The sequence below is a fragment of the Lissotriton vulgaris genome, chromosome 1_1, assembly GCF_964263255.1.
Source record: "Lissotriton vulgaris chromosome 1_1, aLisVul1.2, whole genome shotgun sequence".
Taxonomy (NCBI): Eukaryota; Metazoa; Chordata; class Amphibia; order Caudata; family Salamandridae; genus Lissotriton; species Lissotriton vulgaris.
The window spans coordinates 2,081,121,664-2,081,148,163 of NC_141685.1; the positions used below are offsets into that span (position 1 = coordinate 2,081,121,664).

The 26,500-nt window shown below is 43.8% G+C and overlaps 1 protein-coding gene across 6 annotated transcripts in view; it reads right to left on the reverse strand.

Annotated features, from left to right (window-relative positions):
* PTPRO (protein tyrosine phosphatase receptor type O) overlaps window positions 1-26,500 on the reverse strand; it is a 1,018,456-nt gene that overhangs the window by 193,840 nt on the left and 798,116 nt on the right. For 4 of the 6 annotated variants that reach the window (XM_086921017.1, XM_086921008.1, XM_086920991.1 and 1 more), the window contains exon 15: window positions 4,377-4,497. In XM_086921017.1, coding sequence (XP_086777143.1) covers window positions 4,377-4,497 — 121 coding nt within the window. The remainder of the gene's footprint in view (window positions 1-4,376; window positions 4,498-26,500) is intronic. The other 2 variants (XM_086920999.1, XM_086920983.1) reach the window with 1 other exon arrangement.

Here is a 26,500-nt window from a genome sequence, read left to right on the forward strand (position 1 = left end):
ATTTCAGTATATCCATTTTTATCCTCAAATCTAGGTAATTTATTAATTAATACAAAATCTAATAAAACATGACGTGATTCTCCTGTACTCTTAAATCAGGTGTCTTTCTGAATGCATTTAGCAATTCACAAGGTAATGCAATTGGTGCTATTTTACATAGACAAAATCCCTATTTGCTTCTCGCTCAATCAAAGTTGAAACTTAGTTACAGTTTGTTTAGACATTATTGTGGAAGGCAAAATAATTCTGCTGTTGAGGATGTTAATGGTAAATCGATAGATTCAATTAGACCATTACATGCACAGCGCATAAAGCCCACAATGAAGTACTTACTCTGATCATTGAACTCCTGATTGACAAATCATTAAACTTGCAGGACGTGTTAAAATATAAAACTAACCTAGATAGTTAATCTCTTTTCAATGTTAAGCCCATTTCAGTCCTGCTGGCCGTTTCTAAATGGAGAGACAAGATGGTGGTCAACCAAGTGGAAGAAGTTAAGGGCCTGGCTGATGAGTGCTTTTATGCTAGTAAATCTTTTTTCAGAGCGGGTTTTTGACAGTAACAGCATCCGTGGATACTTGGTACAATTGTTGAAGGTCATTGATATCAGTTATGTGGAAGTCCTAGTTCTCTTGAGCTGCCTGTGCCCTTTGACCTTGATATTTTTAGACAGGTTGGTCCAGGTGGAAGTGGCCATGAGTGCCCATATGCCACCTTCTGTAATAACCTCAGAATGTGAAGATAGGGGTGTTTCTCTCTCCACTGACTTAGTTGTCCTGTGAGATTCTCTAGGGCTCGTCCTTCAATGCATAATTTCCAACATTTATCTAGTTACTCTATTTAGGCTTGAGATTAGTTCATCAGACAATATATATGAATATGACACTCAGCTCTTCATAGTGTGTTACAAAACTGGAGCTTTGAATTCCTTTTTTAGTGATTGAAAGCCTTAACCTGCTTGACAGCATCAAGTCAACTTCAGTTAAGTGCTGATAAACCTGATGTAATATAGGTAGGATGGAAACAAAGAACTGGAGTGACCAATATTCATATACCGTTTTAATGGGAGAAAAAACTGTATGCTTTCCTCAGATAAAAAACGGAGTTTTGACAGCACTTAGAGTTCAGGCAGCAAGAAAAAAATTGTTCATCTCAAAAATAATTTCTCTTTCAATGTTCTTTTCTTATTAAATTATTCTCCCTGATCTCAATTGAACACAGAGACCTAGTTGCAGCTGCATAGCCTCAAGGGGGTGTTTGAGGTGTTATATACCGTGACGAAAACACACACTGTTGGTTGTTTTACAAAATATTATAGTCCTCATTTTGAAAACTGTTGCATAGCTGCGTGAAAACAGCAATGCAACAGTTTTCACTGAGCCTTCCTTGAGACACAATGATTGCGCCATATTTAATCTACGGTGCTCCATGTCCCAGGGAGTCACAGATACGTCAGTATTTCTGACGTATCTGTAGGCGCAAAACTGATGCATTGCTGGGGCGTGTCTGAAAACAGACGCAATTCCAGCAATGTGTCCTCAGTGCATTAGTTTCATGCCTGCTGTGAGGGAGGCGTGAGGTTTTGACGCAGTGGCATACTAGAAGTGGCGCAGTGAAATCTGATAGATTTCACTGTGCCACTTCTACGAAGCTTTTTGCGGGGGAACGCCCACCCTGCACAAAATTATACCTGATGCAGGCATAATGTAGCGCAGGGATTTACAAAGTGACGCATCTGCTTGGATGCGTCACTTTGTAAATGGGGCGCAACATGGTGCATGGTTCCGTTGTGTCACAGAAAGTGACGCAACAGCAGTGCAAAAGTGTTGCAAGGCCTCATTAATAAGGCCATATGTTTCCTACCACTTACTACCCCTAACATGCAACATTCCTCTCTGTTACCACTGCCCCTTAAGCCCCCCTCAGGCCCTCATGTAGTATTATTGAATTTTAACTAGATATGCCAGTGTGATAGTTGGAAAATCTGAAGGTCACCTTCCCAAAACACCTGCCACCACCTTCCACCCCCAATGTTTCCAAGCAAGATACGCCCCTGCCTATCTGAAGGAGCAGTCCTAAATTCGAAAATGGAAAAGAGTTATACCTGAGATAGGGCCTTACCACTGCATCTAATCTCAAACTAAAGATAGACTAAAATGCAATGCCTATTAGCCTCAACGAATTTGCTTACCCATCATTCTCCTGGCTGCATGTGATCATCAGAATACATTTTAAACTGAAGTGACGTGCCACTAAATGACGCGACAAGACGACATCTGTTTATTTATTCATTTATTATTGGTGTTTTAAACCGTGCCACCATAATACCTTTCAGCGACATCATCGTTCAATGTTGATAAATAAAATTACGTCGGATGGATAATACCAGCAAGGGGAATATGTGGGGATGGATTTGCAGAAATTGATGTAATGTCAACAGCTCAATTGGAAGGAGTTGGGCATCAGGGTATAGGAAATACGGATTGGATAGGAGATGCTTCAAAAGTACAGCCAGTCTGTGTTATTCATTGCAAAGTTTTGGCGATTTTCTCTCATGTTAATGTCAGTTTTGATCTATTTTCTGAAAAATTATGAGCACTGTGTTGAGCTGATTACTATACAATCCACAATATAAATTAGAACCAAAAGAGCAGCTTATTTCTGGAATGGTGTGCAAAGTGTGGAATGCCCTTAAAGTAGTACAAAGCTGGAGTCTCTAAGTCAGTCCTTCCATAACTGTTTAAAAGCACAACTCACTTTTTAGCATGACAAACTTTCGCGGCCCACCTTGCTATAACCCGTTGCATGCGGACAACCCCCGGCTGTCCGATGTCACAGTGGGCGTGTTCGGAGGATTGCTGGGGGCCGTCCGAAACACGCCCACTCATTAATTCCCCCGTGCCACGGCGTAATTTGCGACCCGGTCAAGATATGGGCAATTTTTTAATGTAACTAAAGCATCATGAGGTAGCGCACTGTCATGTACAGAGAGCACATTTTCTATTAAAATGGCCCCTGAAGTTGCATACATGTACAATTTTACTGAAATGTAAAAATTGGGTTTCATTGAATATTTAAAATATGTGCATCATTAAGTAAAAGTATCTTAATCTTTTTTGGTCCTGTTAAAAAAACAATTGTTTCCATCATGCTTCAGAATTACAAAAAAAGTGCTTCAGTTTTGCTTTTTAAACTATTAAATGTGTACAGTTAATTTACGTTTTGCTGTGTATTACAAAAAATGACATCCTACAGCCTTTCCTTTCACACACTATGTACCCCAACAAGATAGTCACATAATTCACTTTACTTTTCTTTCTGTGACTACAAACTGAGAGGAGTTTGTAAACACCATTCTCCATGCACAAAAAAAAGCAGTTATTTGACAGTAGACATAGCTGCTTATTACGATGGCGGTCAGAAAGCCTCCGACTGAAGAGCCTCTGACCTTCGGTCAGAGGCTTTCTGACTGCCATTTTGGTTTAAATTCTAACCGGCTGATTATGAATCAGTCAGTCAGAATTGAAACCAGCCTGTCATTCTGACTGGCTTCCGACGGGCCAAAGAGCCCATCAGCCAGTCAGAGGCCGGCTCATAATCCCAAAGGGCGGTCTTTCTGCCATTGAGATTACAATGCATGGTTTCTGGCAGGATTGCCATGCCGGCCTTTTCGACATGGAAACCCTGTCGAAAAGCTTGTTGGGGGCCCCCTTGTGTGCAAGGCCTCTGGTTGGGGGCCGAGTGGGAATCTATGGTCTCCCCCTGTTAATCCCTGTACCCCGTGGGAGGCACCTTGAGGGATTAACACCACCTCCCATTTCCCTATGGAGCATGTAGTACGGCCGGTTTACGGCCGTAATACATCCAAACTAGGTAGTCGGTTTGTCCCGTTTACTCAACAGTATCGGGCGGAATTCATCGTAATTGACCCCATAGTCTGACATTTGCCTTCTGTTATTGAAGCTCAACAAATGTGACATGATACATACAGAATTTAAATGCATCTTTATATATTTTAAGACTTTCACAGCCCACCAAAAATTGTCTCACGACCCACCCTCTGTTTGGGAAACACTGCGCTAAGTAGTTTCTGAAAACACTTGCTGTCCCAATTGCTATGTGATTGAGGTTACCAAATACATTATCACCTGGAGATCTCTTTACAATTGCACAGCATTCTGCATATATGAAATCAATCACCCAATCAATAAGCTAACCAATCAGATCTGCCTGGTGTCTAGTGAACTACAATAAAATGTATCTCAAGATCTTCATCAATCCTGAATCAAGATGGGAAACAGTATTTCACTAGGTTACATTTTTTCCTTGCTATACAAAAATGGTAAATGGCAAAAAATGTGCATTTGACTTACCTGGCCATTTGCAGATGCTTCCGTCGGAGTACTATTAGCGTGATGAGCAGCAAACCAATCAAAAGAATGCTTAGAATGGCCAGCACGGATATGACAACCACATTAGGATTCATCTCTGCAACTAGGCAAAACAAAGCAGGTTAATTTACAAAGCAGCGAAAGAGTACATTCAAGATGCTTCAGTTGCAAATTGGACTATTATAAGTACAAATTAATACCGTTTTGCATGTCTGAAATATTTTAAGACAATGAACAGTATTTAAATATGAAATAAGTTACTACATTTGCCTTTGCAAGATATCAGTTTAGTAGAACATGAAACAGAATGGAACATATATGAAATACATATCACATCTAGTGTGTAGCCGCATGTCTAGATGGATGTTGCACTTAAAAATGACAATATCCTACTAATGCGTATTAATTTATGTACATTTTTTATGTAAAATTGCATTCAATCAATTCTCAAAAACAATTTTTGAGGACAGTTTGTGTAAGAAATTGGGTTATTGGTTGAGAGAGGTGAAAGCCCCTTTCAGGCAACTACCACAATCCGTATTATGTTCATCCACAAATGGCACTACATTAACCTGTGCTCAACCCTCTGGTAGTTAGGCACAAAGCAGTCAGACTTAACTTAGAGGCAACGTGTAAAGTATTTATGCAGCACACAAACAGTAATAAGGTGAAAAAACACAACAAAAGGAAAACACCAAACCAATTAAGGAAATAAAGTAAGTTTTAATAAATAAAATTATACCAGAAAAAGAAAAATCCAATTAGTAGAACCGAAGATATTCAATTAAAAAAGGTTTAGTGAAAATAGTGCCTAAAAGCACAAAGCACCAAATCAAGGTCATCTGGTCACGCTAGACCACGGGGAAGTCACAGGTTCAGGCTGACCGCAATGGAATGCTGGTCGGATATAGGGACCAGCTAAGTTTGCATTGCAGGAGGGTGTGATGAGCAGGCCCGGACTGGCTGTTGCGGGCACCGGGCAATCCCCCGGTGGGCCGCATCGTTGGGGGCCGGTTTTGGGCCCCTGGGGGCCGTTTTTGTTACAGGGCCGTTATGCTGCAAAAACGGCCCTGTAACAAAAACGTCAGAAAACCGGCCCTGGCACAGAGCGCAGTCGCACCTCCCCCACCCCCCTCCTCCCGAAGGGGGGGAGGTGGGCCGGCTGAGCACTTTGCCAGGGCCGGTTCTGGTTCCCAGTCCGGCCCTGGTGATGAGGAGACTGAGCGCTGCCGATGATCATCGCTATAGCACGAAGAGCGGGTACAGCGTTGTTGGCAATCAGTGCTGTAGTTTCACGTTGGCAGTCGTCGTGGGCTACTGTTGCTGTAGTGTTAAGTGCAGATCTCGCGATGAGCAAGTTTCAACAGAACTTTGTATTGGTGGTCGTCGCAGGCGTCAGAGTCTTGACTTCAACGGGCCTATTCATGGTTGCAAGGATCCGAAACTTAAGGCCTTTCACCTTTTCTTGAAGGGAGAGCTTCCACTGATGCCAGCCAGGACCCCAGGGCACCTCTTAGGGATCAAGATACACTCCAGAAGAAGTCAGTAGGCACAGTTTAGATCCTGGCTGGTCCAGTTGTAGCATGTCAGCTAGGCATATGCAGAGAGGCTTCTGAAGCTTGTTGTGTCCCTGTAGCTCACACACAAGGTAATCTAACTGACCCCTGAAGTCACTTTGGGTGGCCTGGGATGTAGACAAGCAGGTCCAATCTTCCTTCTCAGAAAGCAAGGCAGTTCTTTAAGCAGCAGGGCAGTCTTTCTTCTGAATCTTTGATAGGTTAACACATGTTTAAATACGTGACTCTGGAGGTCCAACATTTTTACCTGGTGCCAGCCTTTTTGTTGGGGGAATGCCTGTCCTACCCTCACATCTGGCCCTGGGAAGTTCCAAACAGTCTGAGGGCGAAAAAGGCAGGACAGACCAGGTTTCAGGTTCCTTTGAGTGTGCATGAGGAAAAACCTTTTGAAGTGCAAGTGGTGGTGGGTAAAGCCCCACTGAAGTCATCCTGTCAACACCTAAACCCCCTTTGTGTTGATGTCAGAAAGCAATATACAAACTCTAACAGCAGAGTCATTCTCAATCATGTGACCTAGGCACTGGCAGATGGCACATATGATTGAGACAAGCAACATTTTAAAAAATTCCATTTTCGGAATTGTGACTAAAAATACAACTTGACCATTGAAGAGGATTTACAATTACAATTCACTTGAGTGCAAACATCACCTCTCTATCATATTGTACCATTTGCTAGGGGCTTACAAGTTTAATTAGTGTATGCTAATTTTTGGAGTAGGTTTTGTTTGGGGGTGTGAGCTGAATCCCTTTAGCACTGGCTAGAAGTGGTAAAGTATGCTAAATGCTAAAGCTGACAAAAACGAATTCAGAAAAGAGGAGAGGTAAAGGCAAAAAAAGTTGGGGGAATGCCATTCCAAAGGTGCCAGGTCAAGCAGTTTTTTTTTTTTTTAAAACCTTTATTGGAGCATTCATAAAATACAAGTATGGGCCTACAACCGCAGGGGCCGGCCGCTAAACAGAATTAGAACCCATTATATTGCGGTACAACACAGCTCATCAGCCGACAACCCTGAGGTCTGGCAGCGATTCAGGATAGAACTTGTAGTAGAACGCATGGATAAATCACAGGTTATAATAGAGGTTTTATTTTATATTATCTAAATAAACGGATCAGGTGCCATACAATCAAACAGGAGGATACGGGGGACAGGCCAAGAAACAGGATATACATCTAGAAACAGCCATATGTGGGACTCTGGCGCCAATACTTATGAATCAGAGTAAACAGTAATACGATATACATTTTCGTGAGCGCCAGTTCTCAGGGCCTGCTAACCCGGAAGTCCGACAAATGTAAGAAGCATGAGCACTAAATTCCAGAACACAGTGAAATCAGAATAAATCACAAACCATACTGATCCTAAAGGAAGGAAGGGAAAGGAGAAAAAGGCCATAGAAAATAAAAAAGGCAAAATAAAAAAAAAACTCCAACCCCCCACTCTGCACCCCTGCCGATGGCTATAGCCTAACCCCACTAGCAGTGTGCCTGTCGCCCCAAGTAACTAAAACCCTAAAGGAAGGAAAAAGAAGAATGGAGGAGGGCCTATTCATATGTGCTCCCAGCCCCTTAGTCCCCCGCCAGAAACAGACACCCCCTATCGCAGCAAGACGGATGTAGAGCGACCCTTATAAAAGAAATTAGGGGGCACCGTGATACACCGCCCAGCCTCTTAAGTCAAACAATTGCAGATTGAACGTCCATAATAGCCATTCCAAACCGTCCCAATTTAAGTGATCTCAACCTTGACCCTTTCGAACCAGCACACGAACCCTCCCCAGCGAGACCCAAAAGAACACAAACGAGTCATAGAAGAGAAGGAAGTCATTGAGAGTCAATCTGTTACCACTTGTAGCTAGTAAATCCACGAGAACTTCAGGCACGGAAAGTCTCCCTCTCCTAGCTGGACAGTCCCGAAGTTTCTTGCCCCGGGTCGAAACATCTCCGAAATGGGAGGAGACGACCACAAGATGAGAGAGGAGTCTACAACACAAGTCTCCGGGGGGGTGGGAGGGGGAACGCCATTCGATACCTCCAAAGTCAATAGTGAAGGAAGGTGCGGTGGTACACTCACAAACTCGGGGACACCATCTTCTAGGGCACTATCCGATGGTTCCAATACTCGCTCCCCCACGGGGTCCTCGCACAGAGTCAAAATGGCCACGGCTTGAACGGCTGCAGATTGCTGTTCCAACAGTGGGGCAGGGTCCGGTACCACAAGTAGCATCCCAGATAGTCTTGCATCCATTTTAGTCAATGAAACATCCACTTGTGAGTGAAACGCCCAAAGTTCTGCCAATATTGACCTCAGCGATAGCTCAGACACCGTTCGATCCATAGTCTCACGCCCGATACCAATCACAATCACCCCCCCGGGTGAATGTGGCATCTCCGGGGGGAGCAAACAGGATCACGAAAGAGCAAGCGTGGATGGTGACCTGTCGTTCTCTACAGCCGCGTTCACCCGGCTTAACGCCGGAGGCCGGGGTCCCGACCCGCCGAAGCCCGGCGGGAACCAACACCGGGTCCGCGGGACGGGGACCCCCTTCCACAGTCAGTATCAAGCAAGGTCACCTCTCCATCAATGCTGAGCAAAGAAAACAATCGCCGCCAAATTCGGGCGCAAAAGAAGCCTCCACTACGATTGACCAGACCCTGCCTGGGTCACTCAGCCGATGTTGTTGCACTGCAGCCTGGCCTTGCAGATACTCGAGGCCCCGGCTTCACCGCTGGAATAGGCCACAATCTTCAGCTCGATGTAACTTCGTGAAACCAGCCGATAAAATTTTTTGGATTTCACCATCGGAATGAGGAACAGTTCATTCACGCAGGGGCTGGGCGTAAAATCAGGATAATGTACAGGATCTTGTGGCGGGATACGGAGGTCGGCGGAGCCGGGAGGCTAAGCAGCCATCTTGTTTGCCGTCGTAGCTCCTTCCCAGTTCTTTTTTTTAAATGTTTTTCAGTAATTGTTCAGAATTGAAATGTTGACTCAAACATTATCATCTTAATTGTGGTACACAGATTTTCAAGATAATGGTTGAAGCACCGGTTTGTTATTTATTATCCTGTCTCCAGGTGTAAAGTAATTTTAATTTAGACAGTACCAATCTTGTGAAACTGAATATAAGTTACAAAATGTGACATAAATTTCCTCATACATAATTTCTTACCTGCTAGAAATATTAGGGCCGATTTACAAGGAACTGACACATCTGCATAGATGAGTCAGTTTCCTTGCGTCACCTTCAAAGGTCCTTGCATGACTATGAATGCACTGTATTTACAATACTATGCACCATTGGGCAAGGAATTACAGATGCGTCAGTTGGAGGAAAAGTGACGCATTGTTGGAGTTGGACACAAAAGTGACGCAACTCCAGCAATACGCCAGAAAACATAGGTAGGTCCCATCTAAAATGCCCTGCGTCAATCCTTATGCCTTGTCTGAGCAGGGGTAGGGATTTTGATGCAGTGAAGGCGTTGAGTGATGCAGAGAAATCTTGTAAATTTCACTGCGCCAGTTCTACGTGGCTTTTTGCATACCCTGCATACATAATACCTGCCACAGGTTTAAAGCGACCCAGGGCTTTACAACATGACACATCTCCCTAGATGAATAATGTTGTAAATGGGCCGCAATTTTTACGCCGCCGGTTCGTCACAAAAGTGATGCAACAGCAGTGCAAAAGTGACGCAAGGGGCTTGTAAATCTGCCTCCACTGTTCATAGGTCACTAGGTATTTTGCCCACATGATCCTCCAATAGGCCTTGAAATAATACTGTATAAAAAGAAAAGAAGTCCCTGAGCTTAAGGATATACCTTATGTCGTCATATAGCCAACCTGAGATGTTTGGGGGAGGCTATATTCGACCCAAAAAAAGCTAACCTTACAGTCTAGTTATAACTGTAATTATCACTCAATAGTGGCTAACAGTCAGTTTGGGAACTCTGTGAACAGTAAATAATGTAATAGAATCCTACAACATTTGAAAACACTCTAATATACACCAGTAGTTAAAATCATCAGTTTATTTCTAAAAATTAAAAACATAATCAAGCTTAGCAATACATAAAAATGCAACAAATCACAAATAAAAAAACAAAAGTCGACGCGGCGTTTCGGTGTCTTGTGTAGATAGCAACACCTTCTGCAAGACGTTTTTTTTAAAAAGTTCACTAAAAAAATGAAAATGTCATAATTAAAATCACTTTTAACAGAGGCCTAATATATACTGACGTTAGCAATTAACAAATAACTCACATTCTCCTATGAGATCACATTTTCCAAAAATTATTGTGTACCCATAATGGGAATTATCCCAAACCACAGATTGTATACCAAGCGTAGTCCCAACTTTATTATTTTATATGAGAGATCCACTTATAGCAAGATAAGCATCATTTTTATACATTCATTTTGCCTTTGATTTGATTGCCTAATTTATTCATATAATCAATGATTGTCACATTTGTGCATGGCAATGTTACAACATACCTCAAACTTTGAGGAATTCAAATCATAAATGGTATCTTGATGGTACAGCTTCTTATTCATTTGGCTGCGTATCTTGCTTTTTTTCGCAATGGAATTTTTTAAAAACAATTATTCCACCTAAAGAATAAGTTTCACGATACAGTTTACTCAAACACCAAAAGTAGTATGTATTAATTACGTCCATTTCTAGTTAATATGTAGTTGGGATTCATACCTGAACAGAGAATCATGCGTGCATTCAGTATTTCGCTGTACCAGGGGTGACCACCGTATGTGTAATAGGATCGGATAAAGATTTATTACAAATAGACAGAAATACACGATATTTTGTTTAACCTATTGCTCAAATTTTTTATATATAATGTAATGAACCTGAGTCTTTCGATAAAGTCAAAAACCTAAATACCTTTTTAATAAAAGGATAGATGTAATCCCATCTCAGAATCAGTAGTGGGAGGAGGCTTGAGGCTGATATGCCGTTTCGGGATAGAAGGGCCTTGGTACTTGCTTCCTTCTGCCGTCTTTGTATTTTGTCCGTATTTTGGATTAACGTCTAATTTCAGAGAACAATAATTTTTTAAGGAAAATACCCCATTTTAGTATCCGTGTGTGACACCCTTCTATTGTGTGGCATTTTTATTCTAATTACCGACCCTAAAGTCTAGGTCTTATCTGCCAATGTCAAACGTCCTTATATTTATACTTAAAAAGCACCTTTGCCAATATAGTGTCAAATTATATGACTCCCTCTGTCGCTAGTTTTATATTGACCTCCTTATAGAGGTCGGCAGTTATATAATTTCCTTTCCATCGAATTTTCGCCCTTACGAGTATCAAACTGGCAAATGGTAGATTCCTCTTTTTATTTAGGTAGACAATACTACGTAGGATAGTGGCACCCCACTTTAGGGTCGGTAATTAGAATAAAAATGCCACACAATAGAAGGGTGTCACACACGGATACTAATATGGGGTATTTTCCTTAAAAAATTCTTTTTCTCTGAAATTAGACGTTAATCCAAAATACGGACAAAATACAAAGACGGCAGAAGAAAGCAAGTACCAAGGCCCTTCTATCCCGCAACGGCATATCAGCCTCAAGCCTCCTCCCACTACTGATTCCGAGATGGGATTACATCTATCCTTTTATTAAAAAGGTATTTAGGTTTTTGACTTTATCGAAAGACTCAGGTTCATTACATTATATATAAAAAATATGAGCAATAGGTTAAACAAAATATCGTGTATTTCTGTCTATTTGTAGTAAATCTGTATCCGATCCTATTACACATACGGTGGTCACCCCTGGTACAGCGAAATACTGAATGCACGCATGATTCTCTGTTCAGGTATGAAACCCAAATACATATTAACTAGAAATGGACGTAATTAATACATACTACTTTTGGTGTTTGAGTAAATTGTATCGTGAAACTTATTCTTTAGGTGGAATAATTGTTTTAAAAAAATTCCATTGCGAAAAAAAGCAAGATACGCAGCCAAATGAATAAGAAGCTGTACCATCAAGATACCATTTATGATTTGAATTCCTCAAAGTTTGAGGTATGTTGTAACATTGCCATGCACAAATGTGACAATCATTGATTATATGAATAAATTAGGCAATCAAATCAAAGGCAAAATGAATGTATAAAAATGATGCTTATCTTGCTATAAGTGGATCTCTCATATAAAATAATAAAGTAGGGACTATGCTTGGTATACAATCTGTGGTTTGAGATAATTCCCATTATGGGTACACAATAATTTTTGGAAAATGTGATCTCATAGGAGAATGTGAGTTATTTGTTAATTGCTAACGTCAGTATATATTAGGCCTCTGTTAAAAGTGATTTTAATTATGACATTTTCATTTTTTTAGTGAACTTTTTTTAAAAAAACGTCCTGAAGAAGGTGTTGCCATCTACACAAGACACCGAAATGCAGCGTCGACTTTTGGTTTTTTATTTGTGATTAGTTGCATTTTTATGTATTGCTAAGCTTGATTATGTTTTTAATTTTTAGAAATAAACTGATGATTTTAACTACTGGTGTATATTAGAGTGTTTTCAAATGTTGTAGGATTCTATTACATTATTTACTGTTCACAGAGTTCCCAAACTGACTGTTAGCCACTATTTAGTGATAATTACAGTTATAACTAGACTGTAAGGTTAGCTTTTTTTGGGTCGAATATAGCCTCCCCCAAACATCTCAGGTTGGCTATATTACGACATAAGGCATATCCTTAAGCTCAGGGACTTCTTTTCTTTTTATACTTGTTTACCCTGTCCCATATTGGTTCTAAGGGTACCTCCCTTCTCCTTGTGTTTGAGACTTGAAATAATACTCCCACTCACACTTCCCCAAATATTTCACGTTCTAAAGTTGCCCACATAGCCTCTGAATTCTATTCTTCCTTCTCAATTACTACTAATATCAATGAAATAATAAAACGTCCTTGCTCACCCCTTCACACACTTTGGGGCATATTATCGAGGGCAGTATCACCGCTTAGCGGCACTTTTTGCCACTAAGGCGGCGATAATCTTAATGCCTATTAACAAGGTGGCGCTAACATGCATCAGCACATGTTAGCAGCCAATTTTCTAATGCTACATTCGATAACTTTATTTCGGTCGCAGCTGACCATGAAAGTACAAGATAAAATACATGCAGCACAGAAAAGGACAAATAAATACTATACGACAATACAGGGACAATCACAATCATATATTTCACAAATGTAAAAACTATACCTATACATCCCAACATAAAATCAGATTAAACATTCAACACAGTTATCGATGTTAGCAATTTATACAGATTTTCAAATCATTCGATTATTTAGGTAAAAAAATCTTACGTTTGTGCCATATCCCGTACAAAAAACAGGAAACAGGAAAAACGATAGAAGAATGCGTGTCGTACCTTAGTACTCTACAAGCTAAGATACAATGTCAAAAGCCAAGATTTCTACAGATGGGTACCACCCAGCATTTCCATGCAGCCTGATAAGCGAGACAGAAAAACAGGACGTGAATCTCATCTTCAAGTTTATGTTTGCATGCTGGGCACTCAATGTTTTTTTTATTGTGCCATTTGCTGGTAAATGATGTAAGCGGAAGAGTGCCCAGCCTGAATTGCATATATAGTTTCCTCGCCAAAGCTGGATAAATCGGGTCTAGGAAATCTTCCTTTTTATACTCGTCTTTTATTTGAAGAAACTGGATTGTCAATCTACCTATTGTCGAACTCACTTGAAGGGACAGTAGGTTAAAATCCCTATAGTGGCGAACCGGAGTAGCCCTAGTTATTTCCAAGCACGTTTCTTCTGGTGATCCCCACAGCTCGGGTAATCCAGTCTTACTACTGATTTCCTTAATATGCATTAACCACAGTATTTTCTTGGTTCTCAAATAAGCCCAAACTTCCCTAAATTTGTTATTATAGGCAGCTAGCTCGGGGACCGTCCACAGTCTTCTCCAATACATAATTGGGCGTAGTGCCACTTCCTCCTCAATGGGGAGTAGCCCTAGGTCCAACCGGAGGGGTACTAGTGGCGTGCTGACTGGAAGTCCCAACAGGTTCCTCATAAAAGTATGCTCTACCCTTGTAAGATCAGTAGGCCTATGGTACCCCCAGAGCTCTGCCCCATAAACAGAAGCCGCTCTAGCCTGTGTTTTATAGATTTCGATAACAGGGGCAGCGGGCTTGAATTTGAAGGCTCTGTTCATTTTCAATATCCCGCCCGCCATTTGAGGTAACTTTAGAGCGGCCTTTGCTAGGTGGGTATCCCAGTCCTGACATTCCACAAGGATAATATCAAGCTACTCAAAAGTTTTCACTCGCTCCAAGGATGTACCATTCAATGCTGGATTTGGGCAGGACTGCCTGGGTGGATTGAAAATCATAAACTTGGTTTTAGATAAGTTTATCTCCAGGCCCCTCAGTGCACAGAAATTAGCAAAACCATCCAAGGTATGTTGGATACCCATTGATGTCTTGGACAACAGCAAGGTGTCGTCCGCGAACATCAATGCGGGCACCCGACCTGAAACTGGCCTTGGGGCATCGATGTCCTTGATGCCAAGTAGATGATCTATAAGCCCATTAATATACAGGCTAAATAAGGTGGGGGCCAGGACACACCCCTGGCACCCCCCCCCCTTTTCACAGGGAAACGGGCTGATATTTCTCCAAGCTTTCCACACCTCACTTTTGCATATGTTTCAGTATTAAACCGTATTAGGACATCCAAAAGATAAGGTGGGATACCAAGGACTAGAAGTACGCTCCACAGTTTTTCCCTAGGGACCAGATAAAACGCAGACCTCAGATCAACAAAGATGAGGTAGAGGCTGCCACCCTCCACACTCACCGTTTTCCAATACAGGACCTGAAGTGTGAATATCTGGCCAATGGTTCATGTACTCATTCTAAAGAAGGCCTGGAAAGGGCTTAAGATCTCATTTTCCTCAATCCAGGCCTGAACTCTTTCTAGAATATCTGTCCCATTAACGTTTGGGTGATATCTATTAGGCTAACAGGCCTTTAGTTAGATGGCAATAGAGGACAGCCTTTTTTATGGATAGGAACTATCTCTGCCCCCCGCCAAGTGTCCGGCGGATCCGTGCCCCTTAAAAAAAAGTTAAACAAAACACATAGATATGGGGCCCATATTTTTGGTTCTGACCGAAATAGGTCCCCTGGAAGCTTATCTAGACCGGGAGCCTTGTTAGACAATAGCTTAGCGATAGCAAGTTCAACCTCGTCTGGAGTTATATCCCATACCCCCACCTATCGATACTCATGGTGGAGGCATGTGTTTAATATTGGTGGACCATCCCGAGCCCCCACCAATTGATACTCATGGTGGAGGCTTGGTTTTTCGGTTGATGGTTGATCATTGCCCTGATATGCATACAGGGTTTCAAAATGGGCTTCCCTCACTGATGGCGCTAGGTTGGGTTCTGACGCTAAGGGTGGTGATGGTCCGTCCTCCTTCCCCCTTGCTCTAACTATTGCCCAGAAAGATTTCGAATCCTTGTGCAAAAGGGCAATTCTAAGTTCTTCCCATCGATTTGCTTCCCAGTCCATCTTCTCAGATTGTATAACCTGCTTGTACTTCAGCCAAAGTTGTTTTATCTTAGTCTTATCCCTAGCTTTTACAGCATCTAACAAGTCTGTTTTGGCTTTACGTCAGGTGGCGTTGTACCAGGGATGGGCTGGGTCCGATTTTACCTTTCTGCTCCCTTCTGGATAGAACACACCAAGCAGCTTAGTAGTCAGCTGTTTGTGTATTTCTATTGGCCTAGCATCCATGCCTACCTGTGTACCAGATAACCCAACCTCGGCCATTTCACTGAGGTGAGGGACGACTTGCTGGTATATGTGTGCTAATTTTTTGGCGGAGTCTTGTACGTAAGGCCATTTTATTCTCCGCCTGTTGTTATGTAACAGTAGAGGTTGAGGAGTTAGGTTGGGCACTGCTACGAGGTTGGGCAGAACCCAACTCCCTGGTTTAAGTGCCATCACTAAAGCGTTATGATCCCTGTCATTTCACTGGTGGATCTGAAAATCCATGACCCTATCCCATGATCTACATTCGACCAGAATATAATCAATGGTCGATTTTTGCCCTTCTCTATTGAAGGAGGGTAGGCGAGGTCTGTCCGATTTTAACCTCCCGTTAAAAGCCCTCAATGAGGAAGACAAGGTAAACAAATTCATTTGGAGGACCAGCGGCGTCCATGCTCGAACTGGTGGAATCTGGGGTTCTGCCAACACTGCTCCTCATCATCTAGGTCATCAGCACTTGTACTGATTAGAGGCTCAAACTGGCAATTGAAATCGCCCCCTATAATTAAGACGGTTTCAGGGTCAAGAGTTAGTATATATTACCTCAGTTGGTCGATGACTCTAGATTCCTGACCACACTGAGTTGGCCTTGAGTAGATATTAATTAGGGCAATTTGTTTGTTAACTGGGAGTGTAGGGAGAACACATTGTATATCCAGAGAATTAGTTTGTAACTGCTCTGCTTTTGCACCCAGGTGCGCACCATCCCAGATGCTTAGTCCCCCTGACGGTCTACCCCTGCCCTTCGTTGTGGCTAGTATGCTAAAGGTGGCAAAAACTCAACTTTGGTTATTTTCCAGAGCCCACGTCTCCTGCATTAGGCAAATATCATGCTTCTCTACAAACGAACCCCAATCTGGGCAGAATAGTTTGTTCTTTATCCCCGCTAGGTTCCAGGAGTCGATTTTGATATTACCATTTTCCTCCCACACTCGAGGTTTATTTTCAACCATAGTACAACTGGCATCCCCCACTAGTAAGTCATCAATAAACGTCGCCGCTCTCCCAGGATTAAAACCTTCTTCGTTTTTCTCTCTATCATGGCCCCTTCCCGTTACTGTGATGGCTCTCTTGCTACTTACACCCTCCTGTATAACCAAAGGAGGGGTGCCAGAAAATATACCATCAGGCTTTTTCCTGCAACTTTCCCTAACATTGACCAAGATTGCCTCTAAAGTACTGTCACCGCCCTCTAATCTTGGTAGGGTGATAGGGCTTTCAACACCCACCATGCCTTCCCTAGCTACTAGTAGGTCCGTTTCATTGACCTTAAGGGATGGGGAGAAACTACTCCTCAACCGTCAGTCTACTTGGTCCAAAACACTAAATCTATTGCTGTGACAAAACCTTGCCAACCCCGGAGAGAGGTTTTTATCGCCCTTCCAGTTAGCATACCCTGCCTGGGCACTGCAACCCAGAATCTCCCCTTCCCCCCAGAGCTGTGCTCTAATAGTGAAATTAGAGTTAGGATTGGTGAGAGTGGCCGGATAGAAATATGTTAGGGGAAGTGATTGAATTTGTGTTGCAGAGCTTACTGGGGCCCAGTTACAGATATGTTCCACGGCCTATCTATTCCTAAAATTAATTACAACACAATCACCCTGACTAATTTTTGCCCTGTGCCCCACCCAATCCACTCGTCGAGCAAAAAGGATTTCACTAGATACCTGGTTTGGAAGTGGCCTATTATGATTCAGCCAATGGATGCATTTGTTTTTAAGCTCACTATAGACCTCATTTTTCCCCGGGCTCAAAGCAGGAACCCCTGTATGTACCACCACAGACGGTATAGACTCGGGAGGGAGATGGTAATACTTTCCTAGGTACATCGTAAGCCATGGTGTTGGTGATCGGAATTTTTTGTTTCTCTATCCCTCTGTCACTTCTATTTGCTGCCTGCTCATTAATCACAACAGTGTCACTAGATTGAATTGGAAGCTCAACAGGTGTTACACTGGGGGCGGATGGTACAGCTAGAACTGCATTTGTTTGTCCAGGCAACCCCTCTGGATTCCCAGTACCGCCTTCAACCCGCATACCACTAAGCGTGGGCGGAAAATCCGTTCCGCTCGCGGATTTTGCGGATTTTCGGGAAATCCGCAATCCGCGAGATTTGCGGATTTCCCGCAAAATCCGCAAATTCGCACGCAGCGGATTTTTTTGGCGGCGCGCGGCGTTGGTGATACAATTTTTGCGGCGCGCGGCGTTTATCATCGTTTGCCGAGTTGTTTTTTTCGATAGTTTGCGAGTGCTGCGCCATTTTGGATCTTGCTGTGTGATCCCGCGGGAATTGGCGAGCGCGATTACGTCATCGCGGCTTGCCAGCGATAGTTTGTCAACGCGAGTACGACGAGATCACGTCTCGCGGTACTTCGCAATTGCGAGATTTGAGATGCGGCGCGCGAAAATATAAATTTGCAATTCTGCACAAGAAATCCACCAGCAAGCAGCATAAACCTTCTAGAAATGATGATTTTTATGTGAATAACTCCTTAGTTTGACATTTGCCTGCACTTTTTTAGCGAGGAGTCCATTTTGGGGAGGGGGGCAGGGGGGTGGGAGGAAGGAAGTGCCCCATAGTCTTCAACTTCCTGTTCGTGTTCAGCAGGCTCCTCCCAGTGCTTTGTCCATCTCCTGGTCACTTTTCATTCGGATGTGGACCTGGAAGGATTACCTTTTGTGGATGCTGCTGGATCTTTGGATTTGAGGCCTTTTTGACTTTCTTTGGATCACTGTTGGATTAGAAATTTTACAAGTAAGTTTGTTTGGGGCATTACAGTTGCTGCAACTAAAATTTTGGGATTTTCGATTTTTGGGCTGTTTTGGGGCCTTTTCCCAGGGGTACTCAGTGGTGGGTGGACTGATTCTTTCTGTGGGTTGTCTTGAACTTAAACATCATGGAGGCCATAGATGAATTGGGATTGTGCTGATTTTTCTGTGTTTTTCGATTTTTTTTTTTTGTAAAATTTTGTGTTTTTCGATTTTTGACCTGTTGTTGGGGCCTTGACCAGGGGTATTTGAGTCTAGCATGGGCCTAGTCTTTCTGTGGGCTGTCTTGAATTTAAACATCATGGAGGCCATGGATGGAATGGGATTGTGCTGATTTTGCAGTGTTTTTCGATTTTTGGGGGTGTTCATGGGGAGGGACATGCCATGTGGCTGGTGGCCATTTTGAGTGCAGCTACAGGCACTGGCCATGTGCTGGCAGGCAAGTGGCCATTTTGAATGCAGGCTTTGTTGTTAGGCCTCCAACCATTTTGCCTACTTTTCAACCTTTATTTATGCCAGGGGTAGTGAGTCTTGCATGGGCCTAGTATTTCTGTGGGTTGTCTTGAATTTAAACATCATGGAGGCCATGGATTGAATGGGATTGTGATGATTTTGCAGTGTTTTTCGATTTTTGGGCCTGTACTTGTGGCCTTTTCACCAGGGGTATTTGAGTCTAGCATGGGCCTAGTCTTTCTGTGGGCTGTCTTGAATTTAAACATCATGGAGAGGCCATGGATGGAATGGGATTGTGCTGATTTTGCAGTGTTTTTCGATTTTTGGGCCTGTACTTGTGGCCTTTTCACCAGGGGTATTTGAGTCTAGCATGGGCCTAGTCTTTCTGTGGGCTGTCTTGAATTTAAACATCATGGAGGCCATGGATGGAATGGGATTGTGCTGATTTTGCAGTGTTTTTCGATTTTTGGGCCTGTACTTGTGGCCTTTTCACCAGGGGTATTTGAGTCTAGCATGGGCCTAGTCTTTCTGTGGGCTGTCTTGAATTTAAACATCATGGAGAGGCCATGGATGGAATGGGATTGTGCTGATTTTGCAGTGTTTTTCGATTTTTGGGCCTGTACTTGTGGCCTTTTCACCAGGGGTATTTGAGTCTAGCATGGGCCTAGTCTTTCTGTGGGCTGTCTTGAATTTAAACATCATGGAGGCCATGGATGGAATGGGATTGTGCTGATTTTGCAGTGTTTTTCGATTTTTGGGCCTGTACTTGTGGCCTTTTCACCAGGGGTATTTGAGTCTAGCATGGGCCTAGTCTTTCTGTGGGCTGTCTTGAATTTAAACATCATGGAGGCCATGGATGGAATGGGATTGTGCTGATTTTGCAGTGTTTTTCGATTTTTGGGGGTGTTCATGGGGAGGGACATGCCATGTGGCTGGTGGCCATTTTGAGTGCAGCTACAGGCACTGGCCATGTGCTGGCAGGCAAGTGGCCATTTTGAATGCAGGCTTTGTTGTTAGGCCTCCAACCATTTTGCCTACTTTTCAACCTTTATTTATGCCAGGGGTAGTGAGTCTTGCATGGGCCTAGTATTTCTGTGGGTTGTCTTGAATTTAAACATCATGGAGGCCATGGATTGAATGGGATTGTGATGATTTTGCAGTGTTTTTCGATTTTTGGGCCTGTACTTGTGGCCTTTTCACCAGGGGTATTTGAGTCTAGCATGGGCCTAGTCTTTCTGTGGGCTGTCTTGAATTTAAACATCATGGAGAGGCCATGGATGGAATGGGATTGTGCTGATTTTGCAGTGTTTTTCGATTTTTGGGCCTGTACTTGTGGCCTTTTCACCAGGGGTATTTGAGTCTAGCATGGGCCTAGTCTTTCTGTGGGCTGTCTTGAATTTAAACATCATGGAGGCCATGGATGGAATGGGATTGTGCTGATTTTGCAGTGTTTTTCGATTTTTGGGGGTGTTCATGGGGAGGGACATGCCATGTGGCTGGTGGCCATTTTGAGTGCAGCTACAGGCACTGGCCATGTGCTGGCAGGCAAGTGGCCATTTTGAATGCAGGCTTTGTTGTTAGGCCTCCAACCATTTTGCCTACTTTTCAACCTTTATTTATGCCAGGGGTAGTGAGTCTTGCATGGGCCTAGTATTTCTGTGGGTTGTCTTGAATTTAAACATCATGGAGGCCATGGATTGAATGGGATTGTGATGATTTTGCAGTGTTTTTCGATTTTTGGGCCTGTACTTGTGGCCTTTTCACCAGGGGTATTTGAGTCTAGCATGGGCCTAGTCTTTCTGTGGGCTGTCTTGAATTTAAACATCATGGAGAGGCCATGGATGGAATGGGATTGTGCTGATTTTGCAGTGTTTTTCGATTTTTGGGCCTGTACGTGTGGCCTTTTCACCAGGGGTATTTGAGTCTAGCATGGGCCTAGTCTTTCTGTGGGCTGTCTTGAATTTAAACATCATGGAGGCCATGGATGGAATGGGATTGTGCTGATTTTGCAGTGTTTTTCGATTTTTGGGCCTGTACTTGTGGCCTTTTCACCAGGGGTATTTGAGTCTAGCATGGGCCTAGTCTTTCTGTGGGCTGTCTTGAATTTAAACATCATGGAGAGGCCATGGATGGAATGGGATTGTGCTGATTTTGCAGTGTTTTTCGATTTTTGGGCCTGTACTTGTGGCCTTTTCACCAGGGGTATTTGAGTCTAGCATGGGCCTAGTCTTTCTGTGGGCTGTCTTGAATTTAAACATCATGGAGGCCATGGATGGAATGGGATTGTGCTGATTTTGCAGTGTTTTTCGATTTTTGGGGGTGTTCATGGGGAGGGACATGCCATGTGGCTGGTGGCCATTTTGAGTGCAGCTACAGGCACTGGCCATGTGCTGGCAGGCAAGTGGCCATTTTGAATGCAGGCTTTGTTGTTAGGCCTCCAACCATTTTGCCTACTTTTCAACCTTTATTTATGCCAGGGGTAGTGAGTCTTGCATGGGCCTAGTATTTCTGTGGGTTGTCTTGAATTTAAACATCATGGAGGCCATGGATTGAATGGGATTGTGATGATTTTGCAGTGTTTTTCGATTTTTGGGCCTGTACTTGTGGCCTTTTCACCAGGGGTATTTGAGTCTAGCATGGGCCTAGTCTTTCTGTGGGCTGTCTTGAATTTAAACATCATGGAGAGGCCATGGATGGAATGGGATTGTGCTGATTTTGCAGTGTTTTTCGATTTTTGGGCCTGTACTTGTGGCCTTTTCACCAGGGGTATTTGAGTCTAGCATGGGCCTAGTCTTTCTGTGGGCTGTCTTGAATTTAAACATCATGGAGGCCATGGATGGAATGGCATTGTGCTGATTTTGCAGTGTTTTTCGATTTTTGGGGTTGTTCATGGGGAGGGACATGCCATGTGGCCGGTGGCCATTTTGAGTGCAGCTACAGGCACTGGCCATGTGCTGGCAGGCAAGTGGCCATTTTAAATGCAGGCTTTGTTGTTAGGCCTCCAACCATTTTGCCTACTTTTCAACCTTTATTTATGCCCAGGGGTAGTGAGTCTTGCATGGGCCTAGTCTTTCTGTGGGTTGTCTTGAATTTAAACATTATGGAGGGCATGGATGGATTGGGATTGTGCTGATTTTGCAGTGTTTTTCGATTTTTTTGTGCTCTATAACTGAACTGATGTTCCTCTGTCTTCCATTTTTTTTAGGTGCACAAGACTCAAGAGAACCACCAGTGCCAGGAAGAAGTCCTGCAGCGGTGTGTGTGTGCAGCATAACGTCACGCGACGTCACGTCTGGCCTCAGACAACTCTACAATTCGTGCAACTGCGGCCTGCTGTCTGACCTGCTCTGAAGAAGATGGCCCCAAAGAAAGTTCTCCGTAGCTCCTCTAGCAAGAAAGTTGCTAGTAAGGAGCAGAAGAAGCAAGTTACCAAGGAGGCTGGTGTGCCACCCGCCACTTTTTTTGGGAGCAAAAAAAAAAGTACGCCTGCAGCAGCAGGATCTGCTGGGGACCAAGCTGAGAGCAGCACCCCTGCTCCATTGGGTTCAGTGCCTCCACCACCACGCCAACTTAAGTCAAAGCCCTTGAGTGCTTCAGAGGCAGTCAGTGTACTTCTCCAATCACCATCGACCAGTGATGTTGGCTCATCGCAAGAAAGTAGCAGCAATGTCCCTGAATCAACACAGGTTGTTGTAACTCATCTGACAAGTGTTGAACAACCACAGCCGCAACAACACCATGTGCAAGTACACGCCCAAGTACATGTGGAAGGAGAGGCAGCAAAAGGAGATGCGCAAGCAAAGGTGCATGGAGGTTCACAAGTGCCCACAATAGTTGTTCCTCCCGAAGTAGGGGCACATTTGGAAATCGACATTGAAGCTGAGGTATCATTGGAAGCCACTCCTCCTGATGATCATTCATTGTCTTCCACATCCCTAGCAAGGAAAAGATCAAGGGGGGTGTCTACATCTTCTTCAAGCCCACCTCGTTCTGGTGCAAGTGATCTGTCTTGGGAACCACAACTGCGGTCTGACAGTGAGGCAGAGGCACACCATGATCTGACACCGGCACCTAAGCGTAAAAGGAAGGTCGTCCAAAAACTCAAACCTATGGAGTGTGATGAGGCTCAACAAGAAGTGACAGATACTGCTGGTGATGAAGCCTCTCACGATGACGACGAGCCAGTCATCACAAAGGTCACTGCAGCCCCACCGGGCATGCAGCAAAGAGACATTTTGACCCTATCCCGAGAAGCTGCTGAGCGTGATGATGATGTCGGCGAGGAGGCAATGGAAATGGAATCATTAGATTTGGAGTTAAGTAGTACACCAAAACCTACCGCTTCCATATTTCTTCGCAAGAAGGTACCCACCTCGTCCTCGACCTCAATTCGTGGTGGTGAAAGTGCAAAACGTACTGAAGTTCGGCAATCCACATCCTCCACTTCATCTGTCATTAGCAGCAGGACCACCACCACCAGTATCGCCGCCTCCTCCGGCCCCCGAAGACATTTCAAGTCTCCAGTTTGGGACTTCTTTAGTGTTTGCCCAAAAAAGGAAAACGTAGCCATTTGTAGCCTTTGTAAGCTTCGATTTAGTCGTGGTAAGCTTGGTTCTAACTATGGTACCGGAGGCCAGAGAGGTCATCTTGAGAGAAGGCACCCTGTCCAATGGTTTCCGCACCTAGAGGCGATCAAGAAAGCCGGAATTGCACGTAATGAAAACGTTGATTTGTCATCTGCTGATGACGAGGAGGTAGAAGAAGACGATTCAAACACTTCACTTACACCCAGTTCCCATGTCAGCAGCACACCCCATGGGAGCCACACTAAGAGTGTGGGAGAGAGTGAGACATCAATGCGGAAAAGTTCATCAGCGAGCGTAACTGGGTCGAAGAGATCATCATCATCCCGTAAATCATTGGTCCAGGGCAACATTAAAAAGATGTTGTTTACAGAAGCGCAATATGAACGCAACCACCCAATGACCCGTCTGTATAACACTAAGCTGGCTAAAATGCTAGCTCTGGACCTTCTCCCTTTTTCTTTTGTAGAAGGGGTTGGTTTTCTAGAATTAGTGACAGCGCTCTGCCCTAAATGGAAGGTTCCTAGCCGGTTCTATTTTGCCCGAGTTGCGGTTCCAGCACTACATGAAGATGTTCTGAAGGTGATTGGGGCAGCTTTGCAGAAGAGTGCTGTTCACACTATACATCTGACAACAGACATGTGGACCAGTGGCGCAGGCGCTGATTACATGTGCATCACTGCACACTGGGTCTCTTTTTCAGGGGCTAAAGCAAAGCTAAACTCAGGTGTTGACACTAACATTGTTTTTAAAGGTGCTCGGAAACATGCAACACTAGCCATGTTTGGTTTGGAGAAACGTCACACAGCAGAAAACATTTTGGATGTCTTTAACACAAAGGTCCTTAACTGTCTGTCCCCACTAAAACGCAAGGTTGGTTATGTTTCCACGGACAATGGCTCCAATATAGTTAAGGCCATGAGGGACGGTTACTATTTCAGAGTGCCGTGTTTGGCGCACTGTATAAACCTGGTTGTCCAAAAATTCTTGGGTAATAAAAGCAGTGCAGCGTACAGTGTATTGGAGAACTGCCGAAAAATTTGCAAGCATTTCAGGCATTCTTTTAAGGCCCGCAAGCAGCTGAGGAGCATGCTATATCAATGTCAAATGCCAGTGAAAGCACTCATCCAGGAGGTGGTAACACGTTGGAACTCAACCTTCTACATGCTTGAGCGTCTGTATGAGCAGTATACGCAACTCGATCAATATTTCTTGAAAGAGGGTATAGAGGAGCTGAGGATGGGTGGGCCGCAATGGAACATAGTTGAAAGCCTAACACGCATGCTTCGTCCTTTTGAGGTCTTCACGCGTGCAGTCAGCAAGGAGGACTCTAATTTGGGAAAAGCTATCCCATTGTTGTACATGCTGGAGGACCAACTGAAGGAGGTGTGTTCTGTGTTTCGAAAAGATGACAAAAAGAAAGACTCTTTGCTTCTGGCTGAGCAATTATTAGAGCTCCTACAAGGTGATGAACGTCTTCAAAAGATCCACTCAGAACAGCATTACATTTGTGCTACTATTCTGGATCCACGCTACAAAAAGGCGCTGGCAGGCAGAGCATTCTTTCCTTTTGGTGATGAAGATGTTACAAAGTACAAACGTTGGCTAGCCTTGTCAGCCAAGAAGTTTGAAACAGAACGGCTGGAAATTGAAGGAAATGGCAGTACATCAGCAGGCCATCCCCAGTCAAAACAATCCACTTCTGCACCTGTGGCTGTGGCACAAGTGACCTCTCAGCCGTTAAAGACACCGGCAACCGGATCATCTGCACGAAAGACAACAGAAACATTGGAGGCTGAAGAGGATTGGCTAGCTCTGCGTGGGTTTGGTTCTCAAAAGGTCAGAGGCACAGCAAGAGCTACGCAAAGTGGAGGAACCTTGGAGGAGGACCTTGAGTCGATGGTGAAGGACTATCTGAATGACTCCACAGAGGTCTATGTTAATTCTGACCCATTGGCGTATTGGCATGGGAAAAAAGAATTGTGGCCACAGCTCACCAACCTGGCTATAAACTACTTGTCTTGCCCACTCGCAAGTGTGTCTTCTGAACGGGTTTTCAGTGCAGCTGGTGGGATTGTAACTCCCAAACGGAGCCGCCTCTCGCCCAAAAATGTGGAGAGGTTAACAATGATCAAGATGAATCAGCACCTCATACCACCAGATATAAGAGTACGAGAGAGCGTGCCGGATGAAGAGGAGGTGGCCAGCACCATAGATGAGGGAATTTCTACTCTGTCAGGTGGCACTGACCTCACCCGGGCTGAATTCGCAGAGTATGATGACGAAGCCTTATTCTTATTCCTGGACCGTGATACCGACTTCGAGCCCTGAAAATGAGACAACGAATCAATAACTTTCTTTTTCATCCTTATTCACTTTTATTCCTGTGTGTCTGTCTTTCTTTGTTGTGCACAGTTAATATAATTCAAACTTTAATCAGATAATCACAAAGACAAGCCCATCAGCAGAACTGTCTTCACTTGTTTGCTAATTTATTTGAAGGTGCCGCAGTCTGCATTCCTCAGGTTCACAAGTTCAGAAGAACATGCTCCTCTATCCTCCTCCTCCAGACTCCTATTTCCATCAAAGCAGAGGGCTGGTTTACGCCCAATGAAGAAAGACTCAGCACTTGTGGGGGTGTTGTTCTACCTCTTTGCAGGTGAGTTGACGGGTCTGGGGCCATTGCTGGGAAGCACTAAAAGTGGTTTGTGCCAAATCCGAGGCGGAAATTTTTTTGTGTTTTTGATGACTTGCTTGCCTTTGAGGTGCTCTTAGGGGGGCTTCCTGGTGTTTGTGGGTGAGTTTCGTGGTCTGAGAGCATTGCTGGGACACTCTAATCTTGATTGCATTTGCTTTTCAGGAAA